This window comes from Sarcophilus harrisii, chromosome 2 (genome assembly GCF_902635505.1).
Source record: "Sarcophilus harrisii chromosome 2, mSarHar1.11, whole genome shotgun sequence".
Classification (NCBI taxonomy): domain Eukaryota; kingdom Metazoa; phylum Chordata; class Mammalia; order Dasyuromorphia; family Dasyuridae; genus Sarcophilus; species Sarcophilus harrisii.
Window position 1 is genome coordinate 140,092,266 of NC_045427.1, and position 22,853 is coordinate 140,115,118.

A 22,853-nucleotide genomic window follows, 5' to 3' on the forward strand; every position below is an offset into this window, starting at 1 on the left:
TTCCGGCAGCGCGCGGGCTCCACCTACCTTGCTAGCGGATGCCGAGGCTAGACGAATTGGCTCCGGGCTGCGTGACAAGCACTCCTCGCCGCCACTGAGTGGAGGGAGGGCAAAGGTTACGGCCAATCAGAAGAGAGGTAGCTGCAGTCGGGGGGAGGGGGGTGGGGTGGTAGGTTGTAGGGACAAGAGCGTGTGGTGGCTGCTGAGGAGGGGTCAGGATCTCTTCAGCGGCTGGGCCAGACCCCCCAGCAGAACCTGCCAGTGCCCGACTCCATCTAGGCCCCTTCTGGCCCGCTGTGCACGGCGGCCCGCAGCTGTTGGTCCTGGCTCCTGCGGCTGTGGCAGAGAGGGAGGCCGGAGGCCTGTGCGCGCGGGGGCGGGGCCGAATCGGGCCTGTGGCGCCGGGGACCGAGACGCCGAGACCGCGGGGGCCCAGCGAGGGGAGCCCAGGCCTACGGGCCCTAACGGACTGGTTACTCAGGGCCCAGTCTGACCCGTTTCGCGGGTCCAGCGTCCACCCGAGCAGCCCTCTCCTCTTTGGGACACCCCCTCCATCACCAGCCTGACCAGTCCCAATCCGAGGTCGCTGGGCCCGTCTGCCAAGGCGGCCTCCAGGGGCGGGAAGTCACGTTTGTCCCTCAGGCCTGGGCCGCATGAAGCTTCCCAGACCCCCACCTGTGCGCGCCCTCTCGCTCTTGCTCACTGCCTCCCTCGGGGCCCGCCTTCCTCCTTTCCTTCTTCCATCTCTTTCTGTCCCGCTCCCTCGCGGGTCTTCTCCGCAGCGATCCTAGGGTCTTCTCGGCTGCTCTTAGGTTGATTTCCCCGTTTCCCGGGACGCTTCCACTTGCCCAGGGGATCTTTCAGCCCTGCTGAGAAGTTCGTTCACCACTTCTCTCGTAGAGAGTTGCCCTGCCATTTTGATCTCCCTGATCGCTGAAACAGCCCGCCAAGTTACTTGGTGTTGTTCTTGAGCGCTCATCCTAGAGATTTGGGTGGGTTGTTTGGGCCCGATTGTGTAGAAAAAAGAATAGGGTTTTCCTCCCCAGAAGCTAAAATTCCAATCACTATATTTGTAAATCCAATGCTGAGACTGAAGGGGAACCGGCTCCTGGTGAGTCCCCGTTTTGTAAGTGACTCGCTTTGACTAATCCTTTGCGTGCGTGGGAGGGAGTCGAGTGGGCCAGACTGGTCGGACCGACTTAGCAGGAATGTTCCACTCACTGCAGAGGAGGTCGCCCTCCAGTGTCTACTCCTACTGTGTGAGCTCTGCACGGTTTGCCAGCCTTGCCGATGGGAGCCTGGGCTGGGGGCATCAGGTGAGCGCCCTCAAGGGCAGGGTGCAGCAGGTTCTCCGGTGGTTCCAGAAGGAGACCGAGAGAGGCACTAGGCAGAATAAGAGCCTCCTCTCGCTTTTAGCTAACCAATGTAGCTATGTCACCAGTCTGAGGGTCCGCCGTGCCCAGCAGATCGGTCAGCTCTACAGCAACATCTACTCGGAGAGGACGCGCTGGAGCCTCTTCAACAGACTTTGGCGCAAGTTTCACAGCCACCACGGGAATGCTTGTAAACTGATGGCTGCCCTCACCGGAATCTTTGTGTGGGAAGAGGAGAGGATCAAAGAAGAGGAATTACAGAGGTGAGGCCCCTGGTTTCGCGTTTGAAATTTTACTTGTCGGTTCTGGTTGAGGGAAACGTTGGTGGTGCGATTTAGTGAAATGCCAACAAGGGAGGGTGTTTGTGAATTGTGTCCTCTTAGAATTGGTATTTTATCAGCGTGCTAATCTTTGCTCTGTAGCAAAGAAGACATCTGGCAAAAAGTTCTCTCCCCACCCCCATATGTTTAAGTTCATTTTTGTAGGAATAGGAGGCATGTTTATCTTCTAGGGAGAATTTTTGCGGGAAACTGGGATGCAAAGATTAGTGAAATAAGGTTTTGTTTTTGGTGCTGGAAATATTCGTGCTGTTAAGTCTTCAATGCATTCTATACTTCAAAACAGGCACAATTAAATCCTCCTGTCTGAGGGATATCCTGCTGTGAAGGAAAAACAAAACTAAACTTTTTTTTTTTTTTTTAAACAAAACTAAACTAAATTAAACTTCTGGAGTTTGTCAGAAAACTGGATTGTAACTTTCTGTTTTTATGGGAAAAAATTGAATCGGAATGGGAATTTCTTTTGACTTTTAAGCTCTGAAATCAGCTCACACTTGTGCGTTTTAAGTTTGTCGAGACCATCAGTGTTAGACTCCAGTACTGCATCCTAAGAGTTTTGAAGGTGTCCTTGTTAGGGTCTTTTCACTTTGTTCTGAGATTCTAGAGATTCTAGAGATACAAAAAATGTTGTTCCAGTCTCCCCAGAGTTTCCTTCATTTGTTTGCCTGTTCTTGAAATTCCTGTAACTTGAAATTCTCTAGTTAGGGATAAAGTTTAAAATGCAAATACTTCTTCTGGAAGTAATTAACTATATATATATATATATATATATATATATATATATATATTAAGAATATATATAGTGTATATATATATATATATATATATATATATATATAATATATATATATGAAGTGACAACCATTGTTCATTTTGGAAGAGATCTGGCAATTTATCAACTCCTGGACAATGTGAAACCATGTTTTAGATACACTTTGGTCTTCAATCCATTTTAATCAGCTTTGGGATTTGTTTCTCATAACAAAGGCTATCTGGAGGACTTTTTAAAAATGCCCAAATTAAAATCTGAAAGAATTGCTCTGAGGGTTTTTTTTTTAAATGAACTTATAAAATCATGTTAGATTTCACACACTTAAAATTTGATCTTCATGCTACAGCCCTCTAGATTTAAGAACAAAAGAGAAAAAAAGTTATTGTTATGATAGATAATAAATGTCAATGAGATTTTTTCATGAAGAATTTAGTAGTACAGTGGTATAGTAGATCTCTAATTGATAATTTAGTTTTGATATTAAGTAAAATACTCTGGAGGCAGGTTATCTCTTTGCTTTTGAGGTTTTGAATATTATTCCCACTTAATAAATAGTCCTTGATTGATTCCATCTGCTTTGAAGTAAATGCAGGGATTATCATAACCATCTTATTAGGGATTTTTATTTAGCAGAATGTCTTGGGGTTAACTTAAGTAAGGAAGTACTCATTCAGTAGCAAAGGGCTGCTGCTCATACAGCTATATTAACTATAAAATTTTTATTCTTAGAGGGAAATATACTTGATGTTAATGGAATTTAAAAATTTTTTTTACGGGTTCCTAGATCACAGTAATGACCCAGCAGACATTTTAAATTGAATTTACATGCTTAACTGTCCTATGTTGCATCACTGTTCTTTGTTTTTCTACTTAGAATGAAGGGCCCTTATCCCTGTAATAGAAGAACATGACACTTTCTATTCTAAGTACTTACCTCCAGAGAGTTTAAAGGCCTGTACTAACACTATCTCATTAATTTTAGCAGCATCAAGAGAACCTGAGAGAGGAAGGAACTTGTACAAGGTCACTTTGGTCATATTGCTGGGGCCAAAAATTTATAGCTCATGTTTCTTAACTCCTAGCCTGGAGTTTTTAACCACTAAGCCTCTTTTTCTATATTTTTTTCTAACAAATTTTGATTATTTTTGTTTTTGGCTAGGTTTTCAGAATAGTAACCTGTGAATCTAGAGCCCTTTCTTAAGAAAAAACAAAACGTTTTTCCTTATCGCCTTGTAACTTTGAAAAAAGAAACAAAAACCCAGCAGTAGGAGAGGAAGGAAATTAAGAAATATACACAATATACTGAACTCTGACATGGGAAGAAACTGTGCTTGATTAGGCTCTTGCTTTAATTCATATCAGAAACAAATGTATTTACAAATTGGCAGTATAGTAGAGAATATGGTTTTTTATCCATTTCCAAACCCAACTTGGAAAATTGAGTACTTGCATATTTCAGTATGATATTTATTAGAGTGCCATTAATTAAAATCCTCTTGGCTTACTGGTAAGGAAGAAAATGACTTTCTTCTGTCATTGAGATTAAAGCTTCTTTTGTATAAGAGGCTTCTGTAATCGTTGTGGCTACCAATTCAGGTTATCTTTCTTGATGGCTTTGTTCCATATTATCAAAACTAGGTAAAAGTTGACCTGAAATTTTTGAGCTTTTTTCTCCATTCTGCTATAGAGCAACTAAATTAATTGACCCTTAATAGTATAAGTTTTTGGTGGTTTTGGGTTACTACCTGAAAAATTACCGGCTTGTTTGGAAAGCTGAGATGGAAGTTATGGTAAAACTATACAAAGTCACAATCTCAAGAGTTGTAGAGAAATTTACAAGATCATCTTGTCCAAACTGCTTATAAAAGCAGCTTTTTAGAAATATGCTTCCAGTCTTCAGTTGAAGGCTCTTATGAAGAGGAATTACTGTAAAGGAATGAAAAAGTATTTAGTGTTTCCTGTAAGCAAAATGCTGGGAATACAGCTAAAAAAGGAAGATTGTTTCTGCTCTCAAAGACCTCACATTCTACTGGGGGATAACAATAAAGAAGTTTCAGCTACAATTCAGATGGAAAGACCTCATCCTTATGGGTCAGTGGCCAAACAAATATCAGGGAATTTTCTTTAATGCCATTTTTATTGATAACCCCATCCATTTCTGACATTGAACAATTTGAAGTGCTAAGGACTTTGGTGGCTAGAATTTAATTTTTCAAGTCTTCAGTATCTGGTTGCTCAGAAGACAGGAGCTCCAAGACCCACAGAAGCCCTTGTCAGGTTACATTTTTATAGCAATTATATTCCACTATTGCTCAAGGCAGCCCATTTTATTCTTAGGTAGTTCTGACTGTTAGGAAGTTTTTACTTATATCTACTTAAATTTGTCTCTCCATAACCTCTAGTAGTATTAATATGCTCTGGGGCCACCTGTTCTTTTCACATGTTAAAAAATTAATTGTCATACTTCTTGCCTGGTCACCATCCCCTTGATACAGTACAGTGATTCTCAAACTTTTTGGCTTTAGTTTGTGCACTATTAAAAATTCTTGAGGACCTTCAAAGATCATTTGTTTATATTATAGGTTATATCAATATTTATCATCTAGAAGTTAAAACTAACTTCATCTAAAATAACAAACCCATTTCATGTTGAGATAAATGTTTCTATAAGTAATAACTTTGCTAAAAACAAATTTAACAAGAAATTTTTCATTATTTCACATATTTTTGAAAATTTCTTTATTGTCTGGCTTAATAAAATAACAACATAGCATAAATATTATCTCATTTGATTCTTACAGTAATATAGAAAGGTAGTTTTTACATTTAAATTTGCCATTTTACAAATGAAGAAATCAAGACATTTAAGTGACTTGCCAACAGTCATACAATTTACTAAGTGTCTGAAGCTGTATTTGAACTCCGGTCTTCCTGGCTTCAGCTCCAGCATTCTGCACTGCACTAGCTAGCTCCCTCATGGAAGACTTTAGATTCTCTTATCTGCTTTTTTCATTTAATCAGTTGTGTTGTTTTGTCTTAAGTATATAAAGAAATTCTACCATTGGGTGTGTAGTTAAAAAAAAGGAGGGACAGTTTAATAGGCAAATAATAGTATTGTTATGAACATATTTTTGATCCCATAGATCCTCTAAAAAGGTCTTGGGGACCCTCATACTTTGAGAACTAGATTATATTTGGAGAACTGCTGTGTTACATCTCATTGGTATGTTTGTTTTTTAATACGGTACCCCAAATTAAGCTCAGTACTCCAGATTGTGGTCTGATTGGCAGGAAATGCATCAGGATTGTCACCTTCCTAGTTCTGAATACTATGACATTTGATTGAAACCTAAAATCATATTAGCTTTCTTAGCTGTTGCTCTATACTTTAGATTGTTAATTGAGCTTTTAAAAACCCTAAATCATTTAAAAATGTGTATCTTTGGTTACATACTGCCTTCATTCTAAATATATTCATTACCTCTCTTCTATTCAGGGAGCCATCCTTTGCAACAAAAATAACAACAACAACAAAACAACTAAAGGAAAAAGAGCAGTTTAGTCACTAATAAACATATCAGCTGAGTATTAACAGTATTCTACATCTTACTTAGCCTTCCACTCCAATGAAGGCTAACAGATACACCCCAGATGATTTTCAAAATGCACTATTGTCTACCTGTGTTTTCAAACCTTGTGTTATACTTATAAAATTGCTGATTTGAACCTAAGTGATAATTATACCATCTGTGTCACTAATAAAAAATGTTATTTAAGCATAAGGCCAAGCACAGATTTTTGGGGCACTATATTAGAGACCTTCTTTCAAGTTGACTTTGAAGCATTACTACTACTTTTAAAGATTTGCTAAGTATTTAATTTCTAATCCACTGAGGTAAATTATGGTATCTGCCAATATCTCTACCTTTTCCATAAGAATAGTATGAACATTTTGGTCAGATGCTTCATTAGCATCTAGGCAAACTGTTTCCATAATATTCTGTAGTGTTTTCTTCTTTAAAATATATAATCGTTCTCTGAGAGCAGGTTTCTTAGGGGGCTTCTGGAGGCAGCCTTAGTTTCAGTTCCAAGTAATAATCACCGCAAATGCAGTCAGGGATTAAAGTCCAGTCCTTTATTGTCTCTTCCAAAATAGCCGATTAGTTTTCTTAGAGGCTCCTTGCTTCCAAGAGCTCCTGTTGCTAGTCCTTTGCCTCTTCTAGCTTCAGCCTCTCTTCTTCTGAATCCTGGCTTCTCAATCTCCCTCACTGACTCCTGGCTAAAGCTCCAAGAGCTTCTTATATGTGATCTCTTAAAGGTGTGAACTCAGAGGTTGACTCCTCCTCTGAAAGAGTGGGATTGTGGGTTCCTGACTTGTGAATCTCCTGAACTTGTGAATCTCCCAACTGAATCCTGACTTGTGAATCTCGAACACTAATGTGTGAACTCTTAAAGGTGTGAAATGTGTGAACTTAAGTACATAAGCATTGTTTCTATCGATTCCAGTGAGTTAGCACCTTGTTTCAAGTTCTGGCCCATGACAATATTCCTTTGATTTACCAGTATAGTAACCCTATTTTGGATAATTCCATAAGTTCAGACTCAAGATTGAAATGAAATGAGACATTGGTATATCATCCAACATTTTAAAAAGACATTTACTTAACGATACCATGGAAACTATATTCATTAAGGATATAACATTACTTCAGCCAGATGAAATCTCCTTTCCTCTATAAGGAAACACATCTGTTCAGAGGGGCCAGTGTTAACTTGCTTGGCAATGGGATATCTGTCAGGTTTAAGGGGCTGACTTTTTTCAACGGAGTTGGTGAGCTGGTACAAACAGGCTGGCAAAACTCCAAGAGTACAATCCATATTAAAAGGTAATTGGAAGATTTTTAACAAAGTAAAATACGGTGCAACATAGACAAGTTAATTGGTGGTTTTCTAAATCACTATGAGGCCTATAGAGATTCCCAAATTCTTTGTTTGACATCACTGCCCTAAGTTACCATAAAATCTCTTCAGTGCCTTGGGCTATGCATAGTTCCTTGGACCACTTGAGTCTTAGGGACAGTTTCCTTGCCTTTTAGGGGAAATTTAGCCCAATGAGCACGTCAGAGAACTTGGTAGATGTTTCTTGTGTCCCTCCTCATATTGTTTGCTCCTCCGTGGCACAGGCTGTCTTGTCTCTCTTTGAGTTTAATTCCAGGACTTAGCATGTGCTTGTTGACTGACTGGCACTGCCAACAGAGGAAATGAAGAAAATCTGATGTTAATCTGTTCTTGATGAAGCCATGCTAGAAAATTATAATGCTTAGCATTTTAAGATTTTTTCAGAGCGTGTTTAGCACAATCTGATTTGAATCTTAAAGCAACCTCTGAATTAGGAATGATCTAGATTCTAACCCCATTTTCCAGATGAAGAAATCAAAATCTAGAGATGCTAAATGAGTTGTCCATGGTCTCATAGCTTCTAAAACCAAAAGGCAGGATGCATCCCTGTGTCTTTCCTCACTCCAAATTTAATACTTTCCCCCTTATATTACCTTGCATTTCTTTGTTCACATTTTTTTATTATTAAAACTTTGTTTTCAAAACATGCATGGATAATTTTTCAACAATGACCCTAGCAAAACCTTGTATTCCAAAATAATCCCTTTCCCCTTACTCCCTCCCCTAGATGGCAAGTAATCCAATATATGAAATTTTTCTTAAAGATATTCGTTCATTGACCCATCTCTTGACCAGTTTGCTTTAGAATTTTGAAAGGAATTAAAAGTCAGGCTCATTTGTCACAGTTGTTACTGGTGACATATCGATCTCAAGGTGACTCAAAAATGAGTGCACAAGGTTAGGAGCATGATAGGGAGATTGACAACCTGTACTATTTATTCTATTTTGATAGCTGTTCCTTTCCCCACCTCACAATTCTCAGTCTCCAGAGCTTTTAGATCTGCATCCCTTGTTTTAGATTTATTTTTTCTTAAGACAACTCATGCTACCTTTCTATTAGAAAAGTTTTGTTAGTGGTGTCTGGCTTCTTGTGATTGACCTTCAGCACTTTTCAATATTTGTTACCAATCTTTATCCTTAACTTTGATATGAGTGTTCATCAATGAGCTCAGGTACTACTTCCTTCATAAGGCTTTTCCTGTGATTCCTCCAGTTGTTAGTCTTCGTTCATATCATTTTATATTTTTATATACACACATACACTCTTTGTTTATGTTTATTCCATTAAAATATAATTGCCTTGAGGAAAGAGCTATTTTGCTTTGGTATTTATATTCCCACTACTAACTTTGCTTATTACATAGTAACTTTAATAAATGCTTATTGGTTGATTTACTCTGTACCAACTAAAATATTTTTTAGGACAAAAAATGAAACCTGAAAAAATGTTAAACAATGAAGTGGGTTTTGATTGTTGGGGATTTTTTGAATGATACTTTCTCAAAATGAAATCTACATCTATATATTAAATTGATATAAAATAATAAAAATGTACTTTTAATAAGAAATATTATTAAAGTATTCTTACCTAGTGATTTAAATGGAAATTTTCTAATGGTTTAAGTCAAATATAGAATTACTTTAAATTCATCCCATGAAAGAACACTCTCATGCCCTTTAAATGTTTCCCAGAAAATGTTTGATTCAGTCGAATTGAAGCTTGTGGATATTGTATCATGGTTGAAACCATATCCCTGAGAACATATTTTGCTTTAAAAGCCATCTGATTATATCTTTTAGCAAGTTTCTAAGGGGGGGATGTTATCTCTAGTATCCTGGTTCCATACTACATTTAATCATTGTTATCCTTTCTGCTTGAAGGATAAGGATAAGGGTATGGATATGAATTATAATCCTTTGTTCTGCAATAGGTATTCAGATTTAGTGTCCATATTGTAAACTCTCAATTTGTACTTGATTTCATCTTGGACTGAGCAGTGAGATGCATTGAATAACAAACTAATTGTTTTTTATTACTGTATTTTGGGAACCTGTTTTTATTGTATTGCAGTTGACTAATCCAAAGTCCTGGCTAGGAAATGAGTGGGCAGAATAGAAAAAAAGTATCTCCTCCCTTTTATTTTGCAAAGGAGACAGTAGAACTGAATCTTTGACATATCAAATTGGATGTCTTTTTTTTTTTTTAGTTCAATTAAATAACTTGAAGCATGATCACATAGGCCACTTTCATTCTAGAGCCTTATGTGATTTGTGGAAGAAGGAAGGCTGACCTAAAAACTTTTCATCAAAATTCTTTTGTAGAAATTGGAGGAAAAGACTTACTTGTAGCATTTGGTAAGCAAAGAAGGGGAGCTATTTATTACCATTACAGCCAGACTAATTGGAAATCTGTCTAATGTCCTTATGTCAGCAGCCCACTTAAGAATACTTTAGCACTACAGATGAGGCTTTTGTCAAGATTTGATGATTTATGATCCTATTCCTTTTAGCTCTGGAAGTAAGTATTTCTATGAAATTAGCTTTAGTGTTAATATGGTGTTTCTGAACTTCTTTGTGTTATAGATAACTCCTAAAATTTTCAGTTTTTTTTTTTTTAAATCTTAGTAAGGTGTTAACCTTTTTGAGCACCAGTGTAGGCTGAACAGTAGACTGGCTACTATAACGAGTTAAACAGCTAAGTGGCATAGTGGTTAGAATGCCTGTGACTTGGAGTCAAGAAAATCTGAATTTAAATGCTATCTCAGGTGCATATTAGATGTGTGATCCTGGCCAAGTCACTGTAAAGTGAAGATGATAGTAGTTTGTATCTCAAAGGATTGATGAAAGGATCTAACAAGATGGCATATGCAAAGTGCTTTGTAAAATTTTTAATTAAAAAAAAATAAAAGAGGTAAAAGTATAAAAATGAAAGTAAACTAAATAAATGTTAAGTATTATAATTAGATAAATTAAATAGATGCTTGATGTTTATTCATTGAATTTCTTTTTCTATTTCACCAAATCTATTTTTTAAGAAGTTTTTTTTTTGGTATATATGTATTTTTCCATTTCACTAAATTTATCTTTTAATGAGTTGTTTGTTCAATCAATTTCTATGTTTCCTTTTCCAGATTCTCCTGCAAAGCCCTCATTTCCCCCCATTTTTCTTCTGTCTATAAGATCCTTTTTTAACTCTTCCAAGAGAGCCTTTTGAGCTGGAGACAGTTCATATTCCCCTTTGAGGGAATATGTTTTGCCTGAAGGTGTTTTGACTTTATTGCCCTCTTCTGGGTTTGTGTTCTGTTCTTTTTCTCCATAGTAGTTTCTATGATCAGAGCTCTTTTTGCTTTTTTGCTCACTTTTTAAAGGTTGAGGTCTGATCTTAGGGCCCAGAGGAGATCCTGAGCTTCCTTCTCTGCAAGGTTACAGGAGTTTCTCACTGACTGTGCTGGGAGGGGGGTGGTGGGGTGGCGGGGCAGTGTTGCAGGCTTCCCCACTGCACTGGGTAGGCCTGGTCAAGTCCCACCTGTTGTGCTGTGATTCATGGACTCACTATTTATCTTCTGTAGTTGCGTTGCAGATTTCACAGCTGGTCTGCTAATTCATTTGCCTTCTGAACAGAGTAGCCAATGCTGCTTTATTTTGGCTTAGAGCATTCCACTAGATTCCTTGTCCCCGAACCAGGCCTGTGCTGTTCTGTGTTCCCCTCTGCCCAATTGAGACAATTTTTTCCTGAAGTCCTTCCAAGATATCTTATCTGAAAAATTATTACACTCTGAATGTTTGTGGGTTCTGTCACTCCATAATCTGTTCAGAGATTTGATCTAGTGTTGATTCTGAGGGAAGCTGGGGAGAGCTCAGACAAAGTCCTATCTGGTCTCTGACATCTTGACTCCATTCCAGTCCTTGGTGTTTATGAGCACATTTTTGGTAATTTCATTGCTTATCAGGGTAAATAATTTAAAGTGCTTTTGTTTCCTTCAATTTTTAAGATACTAGATATATGTCTTATATTTAAGGATTCAAATTCTACCTAATTTCATATCAGAGCTTTTTGATATTTTGATTTTCATTTTATTTCAGTGACTCTAAAATTACAGTTTTAATTTCTAAGTAGTATTTGCTAGTTGTTTTTTTTGGGGGGGTGGTGGTGACTTTTTGTTTGTTTTAAATGACATCTTTTGGTGTCATTCATGTGCCAGAAAAAAAAAGGGAGGAAAAAAATAGTTTGAGCTTGGGATTTTAGTAACTTGTTATAATTTGTAGTGATTCATCATTTGATTAAATTATTTGCTTCATTTAGCATCATTTTTTGTTTAATGCCCACTTCTGTTAGTTTCTTTCTAGTTATTCAATTTCTTAGTGACAACTTTCAAGCTCATTGAAAGTGCTATTTCTCCTCATAGATTTAAATAGCTATCAATCTCAGTTTAAGCTCTGACCTTTTCTGAGATTTGAATGTACATTTCTCAGATTTTAAAGGATTTTTTCCCCTCTTGTGTTTTCCTTGGGTTTTGTTTTTTATTTTTACTGAAATTTCTTTTAGATAAAGAACAGTAATCATAAGATAGGTTCCACATGGTCTTTCTCACCTTTTCTTTTTCTCAGATCTATTGATGAGATGAAAAGAATGGAGGAAATGTCTAGTGTGTTCCGAAGGAGTGGAGTAGAGTGCCACGCTCCTGAACTGAAACCCCAAACAGAAGAAACAAGTGATATAGCCACTAAAGAGCAGCCATGGGAAATGGTAATGGACAAGAAACACTTCAAACTCTGGAGGCGTCTGATCAGTGGTACTCACCTGTACCAATACAGAGGTGAATCCCAAATTTTCTTTCTGATTTAACATGACCCACGTGACATTGTTGGCCAGGAATACATTGCCATTTGCTTTTCTTTCATTTGCTCCTCCCACACTGCTATATTCTTATTGACTTCCATTTAGATCTGCCTACTCCATTTTCTTATACTCCAAACTTAATTATCAGTCTTAAGATTAGAAAATTTTTTCTTTATCCACTGTGATTACTAGTTTCTGCATGCATCTTTAAATAAATACTTAGTGTTAAATTTGTACCCTAATCACAATCGAAATACAAGTCAAATAATAACTTGTAACACAACTTTTGTTTTCTTTTTAGTTTTTGGAACATATACCGATGTGACACCTAGACAGTTCTTCAATGTTCAGGTGGGTCAACTCTTTTTACCCCAAACTGAAAGTTAACTTGTACTGGAAAGATTTTTATTTTATTTTATTTTATTTTGCTGCCTGGCAAGTTAGATGAACTGAGACTCTTTTCTTGTATGACAGGTAGTTAGCTTAAGCCATTGTCAAAAAGTCATAACTTATTTTCACAAATATTGGTAGATGGCCTAGGTATCATGCGAAATATATGATGAAATACGTACTCTTTAGCGTAATCTGCTTAATGTTAACCATACCCTTCAGAGCTTGTGACTTCCCCCCTAAATCCCACTTTACTTTTTTATAGTTATGAGAGGCAGTATGATATAATGGAGAGCCTGTCTGGTAATAAGATCTGATTTTGACATTGAGTTGAGTGACCTGGGCAAGTTACCTAATTTCTCAGGGCTCCCCAGGCATCTGGAGACATTGTATGCCAGTCGTCAGTCTGCATTAGCAGAGGAAATTTCTAAATGGGGAGTTCTTACTAAGGAACTCATAAACCTGGACCAAAACAATGACGCAGGTAACTTTAAACAGCAAAACTGTTTGTAGAGTGTAGTATTCTGTGACAGTTTTAATTGGGTTAGGTTGAACAGATCTGATAATTTTCCACAAAAATATTTCATATCGTACATATGACAGAAATAAATTGCTCTATGTTCCCGTTTTTCTTCCTTGTTTTATTAGTTTTGGAGTACATTGTAACTTCCCCTTTGTAACATTCTCTTAACTTTTTTTTTTTTTTAAACTTGCCACTCTCTTAGCAAATATAAATAGAATCAGTGCTCAGTGTCCCACTTTATAATTGCTAAGATTTGGGGATTTTTAATAGAATTTTCCAAAACTTTATTTGGGATTTCTTAATCTTCATTTGTTCTTTCTCTTTACAGCTAGATACAGAATATAGAAAGAAGTGGGATGCTCTAGTCATCAAACTGGAAGTGATTGAAAGGGATGTGATCAGTGGTTCTGAAGTTCTTCATTGGGTAACTCATTTTCCTGTAAGTACTTTTCTTTTCATTGATTTTTTTTTTTAATCAGACATATATGATGTAGACAAATTAATTAATTTCCTTTTTCTTTAGTATCCAATGTATTCACGGGATTATGTATACGTACGAAGATACAGTGTGGATCAGGAAAATAATGTGATGGTGTTGGTGTCACGGTGCGTACAGTTGGCAGTGGGACAAATAATGATTTGGGGTAAAACGTTTACTTTTGATGATAGAGCCATTTAAATATCCTTGGGTTACTTAACACTTCTTTAATGGGTCTTATGCAGCAAATGCCCTATCTTTGTCGAGAATGATTTAAAGGGAAAGAATGTACCCAGTGATAATATTCCTGAAAAACAAGTAAATTTCTTTAGAGTGATTGGTTACCAAAAGACAAAGTGCAGTTGGGGGATCATCAGACATTTTATTTTTCACAAAAAGACTGCATGATATTATGGATAGAGGACTGACTTTGAAGTCAAGAAGACATCAAGTCACTTAATCTTTCAGTGTTTTGGGCAAACTAATTAAAGACTGAATCTGCTGAGTAGGTAAAGATCTGCATTGATGGGGAGATTGCCTTGCTGGGAGCTCCCCAGACCAGTGAAATCACAGGACTAGTACAAAATTTTCTTTAATCTGCTATTTTTGTTAGTTTGTTTTTAACTAAGAAAAGTTTTCCTCTCCCTCCCTTCCAATAATTAGTCTTATAAAACTTAATATTGTTTTAATGTAGATGTTGCCAAGACAAGTCATATTCTTTTATCCTTAGAGTTCTCATTCATCTTATCTTCTCTCTCACAGAGCAGTGGAACATCCTAATGTACCAGAATCTCCTGAATTTGTTCGCGTCCGGTCATATGAATCCCAGATGGTTATCCGCCCCCACAAATCATTTGATGAGGTGAGCTTTCTTTTAGCCAAGAAAGTTTGCATGGTTTTGATCTCAGGATGTAAATGAAGTGCTGTTGCATAACAGGATAGCATTGGTGGAAGAGGACCCAGAGTAAGGTGGTGATTAGTAGCTACATTTCACTGGGGCCAACTCGTTAGATAATAGTGAGGCATTCTCATACTATGGCCAAATAGATGATCTCATACTAATGGCCAGGTAACATCCTTTCTTTGGTCACACCTTAGAATACTTTCTCAAATAGAGCTTTGCTATTCTTTACAAATATAATATAGCCATCTTTACTTGCTTTTGGATATCTTTATTTACTTAGCTGAGCATCTTGAATTTTATTTATCTTTGGTCTGATTCTAATTTCTCCCATTTGCTACTTGGTTTTAAAATTGTATGAAGAACTTGGATGTATTACTTCATTTATTATATTTATCTTCAAAGGCAGTATATCTGGGTAGTTATTCATGGTAAGATGTCATCATTCTATCCCTTGAATGGAAACTATTAAATTGAACCTTTAGTTGTATATTTGAAATATACTTCTTAATAGTTCTTACCTTGGAATGAAGTTTTAAATTTCATGGGAAAGTTTAAAAATTTATTTTAAGAATCTAAGACTTGATTCTTTCCTGCAAAATATAGCAAATGGAGTTAGTATAGTGTGCTATTTGCAGAATTGATGAGTTACAATCTTGAGTTAAATCAAGTATTGGAATATCTATTTAAAAACACACACACACACACACACACACACACACAGAGCATTACTGTGTGGATATAAAAGAACTAAAAGTCATAGTCCTTGCTTTCAAGGATATTACATTCTGTTTGGAAAGATAAGACTCGTGTGTATATATAAAACAATTAGGTGCCTGATTTTTTTTTTTTTTTTTTTTTTTTTTTTTAAATTTGAGGAGCAACAGAGCATACACAAATATGCTCTGTTGAAGTAGGGAAACGTTTCATAGAGGAAAAACTGAACCTGAAAGGATGGGTATTGTTTGGGGTAAATAGAGAAGAGAAAGAGCATTTTGGGTAAAGGATACAGCATGATAAAGAAAAAAGTAAGAATGATTTCATGGAAGGGAAAGATAGAGAAAGATGATGTTTTTGGTGCAGAGGGTAATAAAAGGAAATAAAATTAAATTAGTACAGCCAAGTTGTGATTGCTTGAAAATCAAGCAGAGAAATTTGGATATGATGCAGTAAGAAGCCATTTTATGCTCTTGAGCAAGGGAGTGACATAAGAAGAATGGCCTAAGCTTGGTAGCAGGATGAATTAGTTGGGAAGAGAGAAAAAGTAGGTAATTGTTGTAGCAGTATTGTGATCAAGGGACTGGATTGTGGTAGCAGGAATTAGGTAGGTAGTAGTTGAAGAAATAAATACCAGAGACATTTCACAGGAATAAGTTTGATAAGCTGTGTTGATGGGTTACATGTTAGGAATGAAAAAAAGATACAGAGATAACTAAAAGTTTCTAGTCTGCAAGATTAGAATAGTGGTATTAACTGACTCTTAGACTTTGAAGAAGGAAAACTAGTTTTTTGGGAAAGACTTAGAAGTTTTGTTGTGGACATGTTGAACTTTTGAGGTAACAGGACAACAACCAAGTGTGGGCAGCATAATCTTGGATTAGAGGTAGTCATTCAGAAAATGAGAGTGAACAGTATAAAAAGGATAGTTGAAATCTTGAGAGTAGATCACTTTTCTGAGGAAATAGGTATTGAGAATAAGCAAATAGCTAAGGTGTGAGTTTAAGGACTATCCACAAATGGTTGTGGAAAGAAGGAAAAGGGCTAGCAAAGTAGGCAAAAGAGAACCTGGAAAGCATAATTATATACAGAAACTTGTGGGAGGAGTTTCAAAAATGAATAAATAGTAATCAGTTGTCAAATGACCTAGAAGTTGAAGTGAAAGAGAACTGAGAAATCCATTACCTTTACTGAGAAGGAAGTTACTGGTAACTAGGAGAAGATTTTTTTTAATAGAATCTTGGTTACAGAGGCAAGAGCGAAGAGAATTAAAAAGATAATTCTTGGTAAAGAAGTACAAGCAATAGACATTTTCAAGAATTTCAGTAGGGAAAGGAAATGAAAATGAATGGTCCCTAAAAAGAGGAATAGAGGTAGAATTTCTTGTGGTTTTGTTTTAAGAGGCCTGAGCATGTGTGAAAATATCTCTGGAATAGGAGAAAATAAGTGCTAGGGATGATTTAAACTGTAATTAATATTTGGCTTTTACATCTTCTTAACTTCCAAATAGTTCCTTACCAAATGTACATTGGTACCTTCTCTGCAATTTAGAATAGTCTAGAACAGTGAGAGAGGGTAACTGTCTTGCTCAGGGTCATACTTGGGTCAAAGGTGACACTTGAACTCTTCTTCATCTTCCTGACTTTGAAAAATCTCTACCCTTTCACACAAATAATAACAAAGATTTTAATTTGTTTCATTAAACATGGGATCATAAGTTTCCCTTTTTAAAAAAGAATTTTTATTGATATTTTCTGTTTTTATATCACATTTCCCACTCTTTCCCCTTCTCCATCTTTCCTTAAAAAGCTATTCCTTGTAATAAGGAATGAAGAAAGAAAAAAAAAGGAAAATTCTACAAAACTAAACAGTTAAATTTTTAAAAGCCTGATTTTATATTCAGGATCCCACTCAGCTGGTTTCCACTTCTGCAAAGGATTGGGTGAAGAATCATCATACAATTATTCTGTTCTAACATTTTTTCTAAAACAATCATTTTTTTCTTAGTTCTTTTTCCTTCATACTGAAGGTAATAAAAATTTCCCCATATTTCTCCGAATGTTTCATTTTTGTTGTTTCTTATGTACAGTAATATTCTGTTACATTTAACTACTGTTACTTTAGCCATTCCCTAACTAATGGGTTCCTGCTTTGTTTGTTGTTCTTTGCTACCATTAAAAAAATACTGTAATTCTTATTTTAGTGTGCATGTGATCTTTGTCTTTGACTTCCTTGAGGTATATTGCTAGCAATGTGTCAAGGAATTTTTTAAAAGAAGCTTTTTCTTAAAACAGCAAATCTGGGCACTCTGGGAATCATGATTCTAAATAATAAATCTTTATTTTTATTCCTTTATGCATTGTTATCACCTTGCCTAGCAAAAGTGTTCCTCTTATAGTTGCGCAGCACATACTCACTTCATTGATTACCATCACAAGACTTAGACTTTTGTCTAAGCTGCCAGCATTGGTCACTGGAAATAAGTATCTATAGCTGATGATACTCTCCAGAAATAGGACCTGGTTACTTTTTGGAGGTGATTGGGGAAGTTATAATGAGTGATATAAAATCCTTCATCCTATCCCATTGTCTTTTTCCAGAATGGCTTTGACTATTTGCTAACATACAGTGACAATCCCCAAACTGTGTTTCCTCGTTACTGCGTCAGCTGGATGGTCTCCAGTGGTGAGTATTCAATGCTGGGAATGTAACCTGGGTTGGGCATGTTGTAGGTTGTGTCCCTAAACACCAGGGACTTGTTATTTGTTAGTATATCAAGAGCAATGTTTTGAGAATTAAAACTTTAATGACTTGGAAATGAACTTGAATAATATTGAGACTCTTGAAAGACCAATGATACTTCGTTGAATCATGAAGAGATTATGATTAAAAAAAACTTAAAGTCTTAGCTTTTTGTGGGAAATGTTTTAAGGAAAATCATTGCCATCTACTAAGGGTCTTTGAACATAGACCCTATTATATGTAATTACTCACATATACATACATATATTTCAATATAGATACACATACATATCCACACCTCACACAGAGGTAGCCCACAGATCTGTACATATGGATCCACACACTCCTCTGGAGAAGGGGGAGCAGTAGGATTAAGTGACTTTTGCCAGGATTACAGCTAGTGAATGTCTAAGGCCCGACTCCAAGGCTAGTGCTCTACCAGTTGCACCACCTAGCTGTGTCCGTTTATATTTTTTAAACAGTATTGAAGGAAATAAGATATGGTGAGGAATGTGTGCTTGTCAGAGAGACAAGGAAGCCAAAGCTTAGTGTTGTAGCCTTCGTCTGGTTTGTCTTCATAATTTCTTTTATTCAGGGTTGTTCTCATGGCATCTTTCTTCGTTTCTGCTATGAACTAGTAGATTTTCTAACTTCTCAGGTAGGAAAAGAGATGGAAAGAAACATAGGTAGAGATGAAACTTCGCCAGTTTGTGAGTTTCTAAGGACAGAGATGGGGGCTAAGAGGGACATCCCCACCTTGAGGAGAGCTTTCAGGACCAGAAGAAAAGCTAGGCCTAGGCTTTTGGGTCTGCTCAGGGAAGGCAGTTATTGCTGTGTGCAGAAATCCTTGCCCTTTCCCTCTTCCCTGCCACCCCTCCCGTGGGCAGCGCTATGACACAGCTTCCCCCTCACAGGGTGCCTCGAGTTAGTGGTCAGATCCAGGGCCTTGGGAGAGGGGGGACTTGCGGCTCTCCATGAGCGAGTGGCTGCCAGCTTGGTGCAGCACTGACTCTCCGCTTTCTCCTGCAGGCATGCCCGATTTCCTGGAGAAGCTGCACATGGCTACGCTGAAAGCCAAGAACATGGAGATCAAAGTGAAGGACTACATCTCGGCCAAACCCTTAGATGTCGGCAGTGAGGCCAAGGCAGCCACTCAGAGCCCAGACCGGAAGAGCGAGGGCAGCTGTGGTCCTGCTCGCATCGAGTACGCTTAAGGGGGTTCGGTTTGGGGGGGAGAAGTTGTTCATATTGCCGTGGACCTTACCCCCTGCTGCAGGACAGGGAAAAGCCAGGGACAGTGGAAGAGGTCTGCTTTACTTGAAAAGACAAGATCAATTGACAACTGGAATCTAATTCACTTGGCCTGGCTCTTTTCAGTGCTTTTGCCATCCTTTTTTTCAGAACATTTGAGAAGATGGCATCTCTCTTGGGAAGCTGTTGTATTTCTGACCCAAGAATTTTAAATTCAGTGTTTCACTGAGGTACTATGGGACAGATTTCTTATACCTCTGTAAGGATGAGAACACTTCCATATGTCCTCTTGGAGCATTTTCCTCACACCTGGATTTTACTTTGTGCCATCAATTCTTCAATGACTTGGCTTTCATTCACTTCTGGAAGACTTCAACTAATAAGACTGTTTGGGTTTTTCATCAATTTGTGGGGGAAATGGGTATTGAGAAATCTCTTGGCAGTAGGTCTTTGTATGTGCTGACTATAAATGAAACAGTCCTATGTGGCCTAAGTGCCTTCTCTTGATCTTTGTTTAGGAACAACATGAAAGCTGTGCCAAGAAATGCCCTTCCTTCATTCAGAAAGTGTCATTTTTTCCTGTGAGATTCCATTTTAAATCTGCTTAATACCTTTACTGCCCTTTCTGGTTTTGATTATGTTATCTTACCCATCGTCTCCTTCCCATCCTCCCCAACATAGGGCCATCAGTAAAGAAAGCCCTTTAAGATAATAATACATTAATAATATTCAGATACGATCAGTCAAGATGTTGGTAAGGCAACTTACTAAAAATATTGAATTAAACTTTAATTTTTATTTTGTGTTAATTTTTGATCAAGAAAATAGAATAGGGAATCACATAGTTATTACTAGTTTTGAGGATTCCTCCTTTGCTTAGCTACAGAAGATTCTTCCTTAACCTCACTGCAAAGAAAATGCCAAACTTGTCAGCCCTCTTGGTTTGACTTAAGTCAGTCTTATTTCTGGAGGTTCATAAGGTTTGTATAGTCCCTTGTGATGAAGCTCTGGCATAAAGTCACCATGGAGACTCTCCGGGGATCTGTCCTCTGCTCCCGATTGGGAAGAGAACACAAAGGGAAGGAATGATAATTTTCTTCTCATAGAGGTTTCAGAACAAAATAAGCCAAGGTAAGATTTTTTAGAATGAAAAACCTAGCCATAACCATAATTGCCATCGTAAGAAATGCTGGCTGAACTGTGTAAAACAAAAAAGAAAACCCATTCCTTTACTTTTCCTCAATCACTGCAAAATCTCTCCCATTACCTCTCTTTCTATTTATTGCATTGAAATACTGTTACCTCTTATGCATGATTGACCTGAATTTTGCTGGAAGGTTTTAACTCTGGCCAGGTATACTAATCGATCTGGCCAGAGAAAGGTCCAACTTGAAGGCTAATAGTATTTGCAGAGTGGGATGAATGATCCTAACTGGGCTTATTAGGTTTTGATTTTGACTAGAGTGCCTTGCTCTGGATTGGACACATTGGCTGTAATGGCTTTGGAAGAATCCTACCTGAAGGCAAGTGTGCTATCTCCATACTTAAGATATATTCTGATTCAAATGGTATAAGATAGTACGGGTGTTCTCATCTGGGCTCAGTTACAGTGATAAAACTTCAATCTGGAAGGTGGTAGGAACTTTGAAATCTCCCTTATCACCAAAATTTAGGTGGGAAACTTCTGTTTGCCATTCCTTACTCTCTATTTCTATCATGGGAGAAAGGATCTAATCCTAAAGTAACTTCAATCACCCTATAGTATCCTTACTGTCTATTCAGTTTTGTGCCAAGGTAGTGATCCCACCAACACTTTTTTTGGTTGTTCAGATGATCCGACACAGGTACACTAATTATATAAGAGTTCAAGCTCCTTTTCATTGACCCTTCTTTTTTTATTTCAGAATGTGATGAAATCAGGGAACAGTCAATGAGTTCCATTAATATTCATTACCTACAGGAGTTATTGTGTATAAAGAGCAATTATAAAGGTGCTTAGGGTACTTAGGCTGCTCTTTGTGATTCTGTGTTCTGATTTGTGGCACTGGTTGTCAGTGTAGTCTTTTGGGATTGTAATAATTTTACTAATAACTGGCATTTTTATCAAAAGTGTGAATAAATATACAGATTGGTATGAAAGAGTGTTTGTCTTTGGAAGAGCGGTGGTGGGGAAACTTCATTGTCGGAACTATCTTTTCTTCCTGCTAATATTACTGAAAAGAGGAATATTTGGGCACAGCTCAATTTCTGAGTTTGGGTGTGGGGACAAAAATAGCTCGTTCTTTTTCAGTATTTATTGGCTTACACTCAGAGCAGAGTTTTCATGATTAAATAATAATCTTTCCACTTTGGTCACCCAGTTTGGCAACCAAAAATACATTATCCATTTCTATTTTCTTGTTTTGATAATTGCTGTGAACCTGAACCTTTTTTGTTAAAAATGTGTCATTGTGGAAGAAGTGATGCTGGATTTATATAAATGACAAAGATACTGTTCTCAGAGCAAAAGTAGTGGGAGATTAAAGATTGTTGAAAAACAGAGTTTTAAGGAATTAGATTGGGGCAAGCTTGATTGGAAAATCTTTTCCCATGATGGAGGGAAATAATGAATTTTGCCATAGGATGTGAGAATTGAAAGAATACCAAATTAAATTGCAGATATTTTGTCCTTTTTTTCTCCCAAAAAATCTCTCTCTTTGGGAGATGGGGACATCTCCCAAAATGTCCTCCATTTCTCCCAAAATGGGATACTACAATCCCATTGTAGATTGGGGTAATTCTAGTAGGAATTTTAGTTCCTAATATTTTAATTGGGAATTTGGATCTTCCCTTCATCTCATTAATCTTGATGTTTATTTTTTTTTTAAATATCAACCACCATTAAATACATTCTCTGTGTCTCAATGTTTATTTTTAAATGAATTTAGCATTAAGAATGTCTTTGATTTTAAATAAATTAAGCATAATATATGTAAGGGCCTTCATGAAGGTCTTCACATTGCCTTAGAAGATCAGAGATGTAAATGGCAAAGGGAAGAACTCAGGTAGGCACAGAAATCATGCTTGTGTTCATAGAATCAAAAGGGATCTCAATTGGATAGTCTAATCTCTTTTTATAGATGAGGCTTAAGAGACAATCCTGAGGTCATAAGTAATAAATAGCAAAGATAATATTTGAACCCAGATCTGACTTAAGAACCAAGTGTCCCTTCTGCTTCTTCACCCCTTTTCTCCCCACATCCATTCCCCTTAGTTCTTTAATTGGGACCCTTATTACAAGCTATTCCTTAAAGACCTTGAGAAGAACTGGTTGTTCTATGGCTTAGAGACATGCTGTAGGGTAGCTCTGTCAAACATTTACCACTTGACTACATCATGTTTCACAATAGAGAGGCAAAATTACCTTGAGTGAGGGAGAAAGTTCCTGAAATAAGATGATCCTTTGTAGTTTTTTTAATCTTATCTTTCCTTGTAAGGCAGAAATCTCTACTGTAAGGTCCTCAATAGATGTTTTAAATCGGCATTTACACTGAAAAAGACAGCTTTGAACTTTTTGAAGTATCCCCTTT

The 22,853-nt window shown here is 37.2% G+C and overlaps 1 protein-coding gene across 1 annotated transcript; it reads left to right on the forward strand.

The window, feature by feature from the left end:
* The first annotated feature begins 146 nt into the window (after positions 1 to 146).
* Positions 147 to 21,423, forward strand: STARD7 (StAR related lipid transfer domain containing 7). Its single transcript, XM_003758100.4, has 8 exons — positions 147 to 1,636; positions 12,051 to 12,259; positions 12,584 to 12,633; positions 13,524 to 13,634; positions 13,719 to 13,801; positions 14,436 to 14,535; positions 17,892 to 17,976; positions 19,063 to 21,423. The coding sequence occupies exons 1-8, from the start codon at positions 1,209 to 1,211 to the stop codon at positions 19,245 to 19,247; spliced, it is 1,251 nt and encodes a 416-aa protein (XP_003758148.1). The 5' UTR covers positions 147 to 1,208; the 3' UTR covers positions 19,248 to 21,423.
* The last annotated feature ends 1,430 nt before the right edge of the window (positions 21,424 to 22,853 follow it).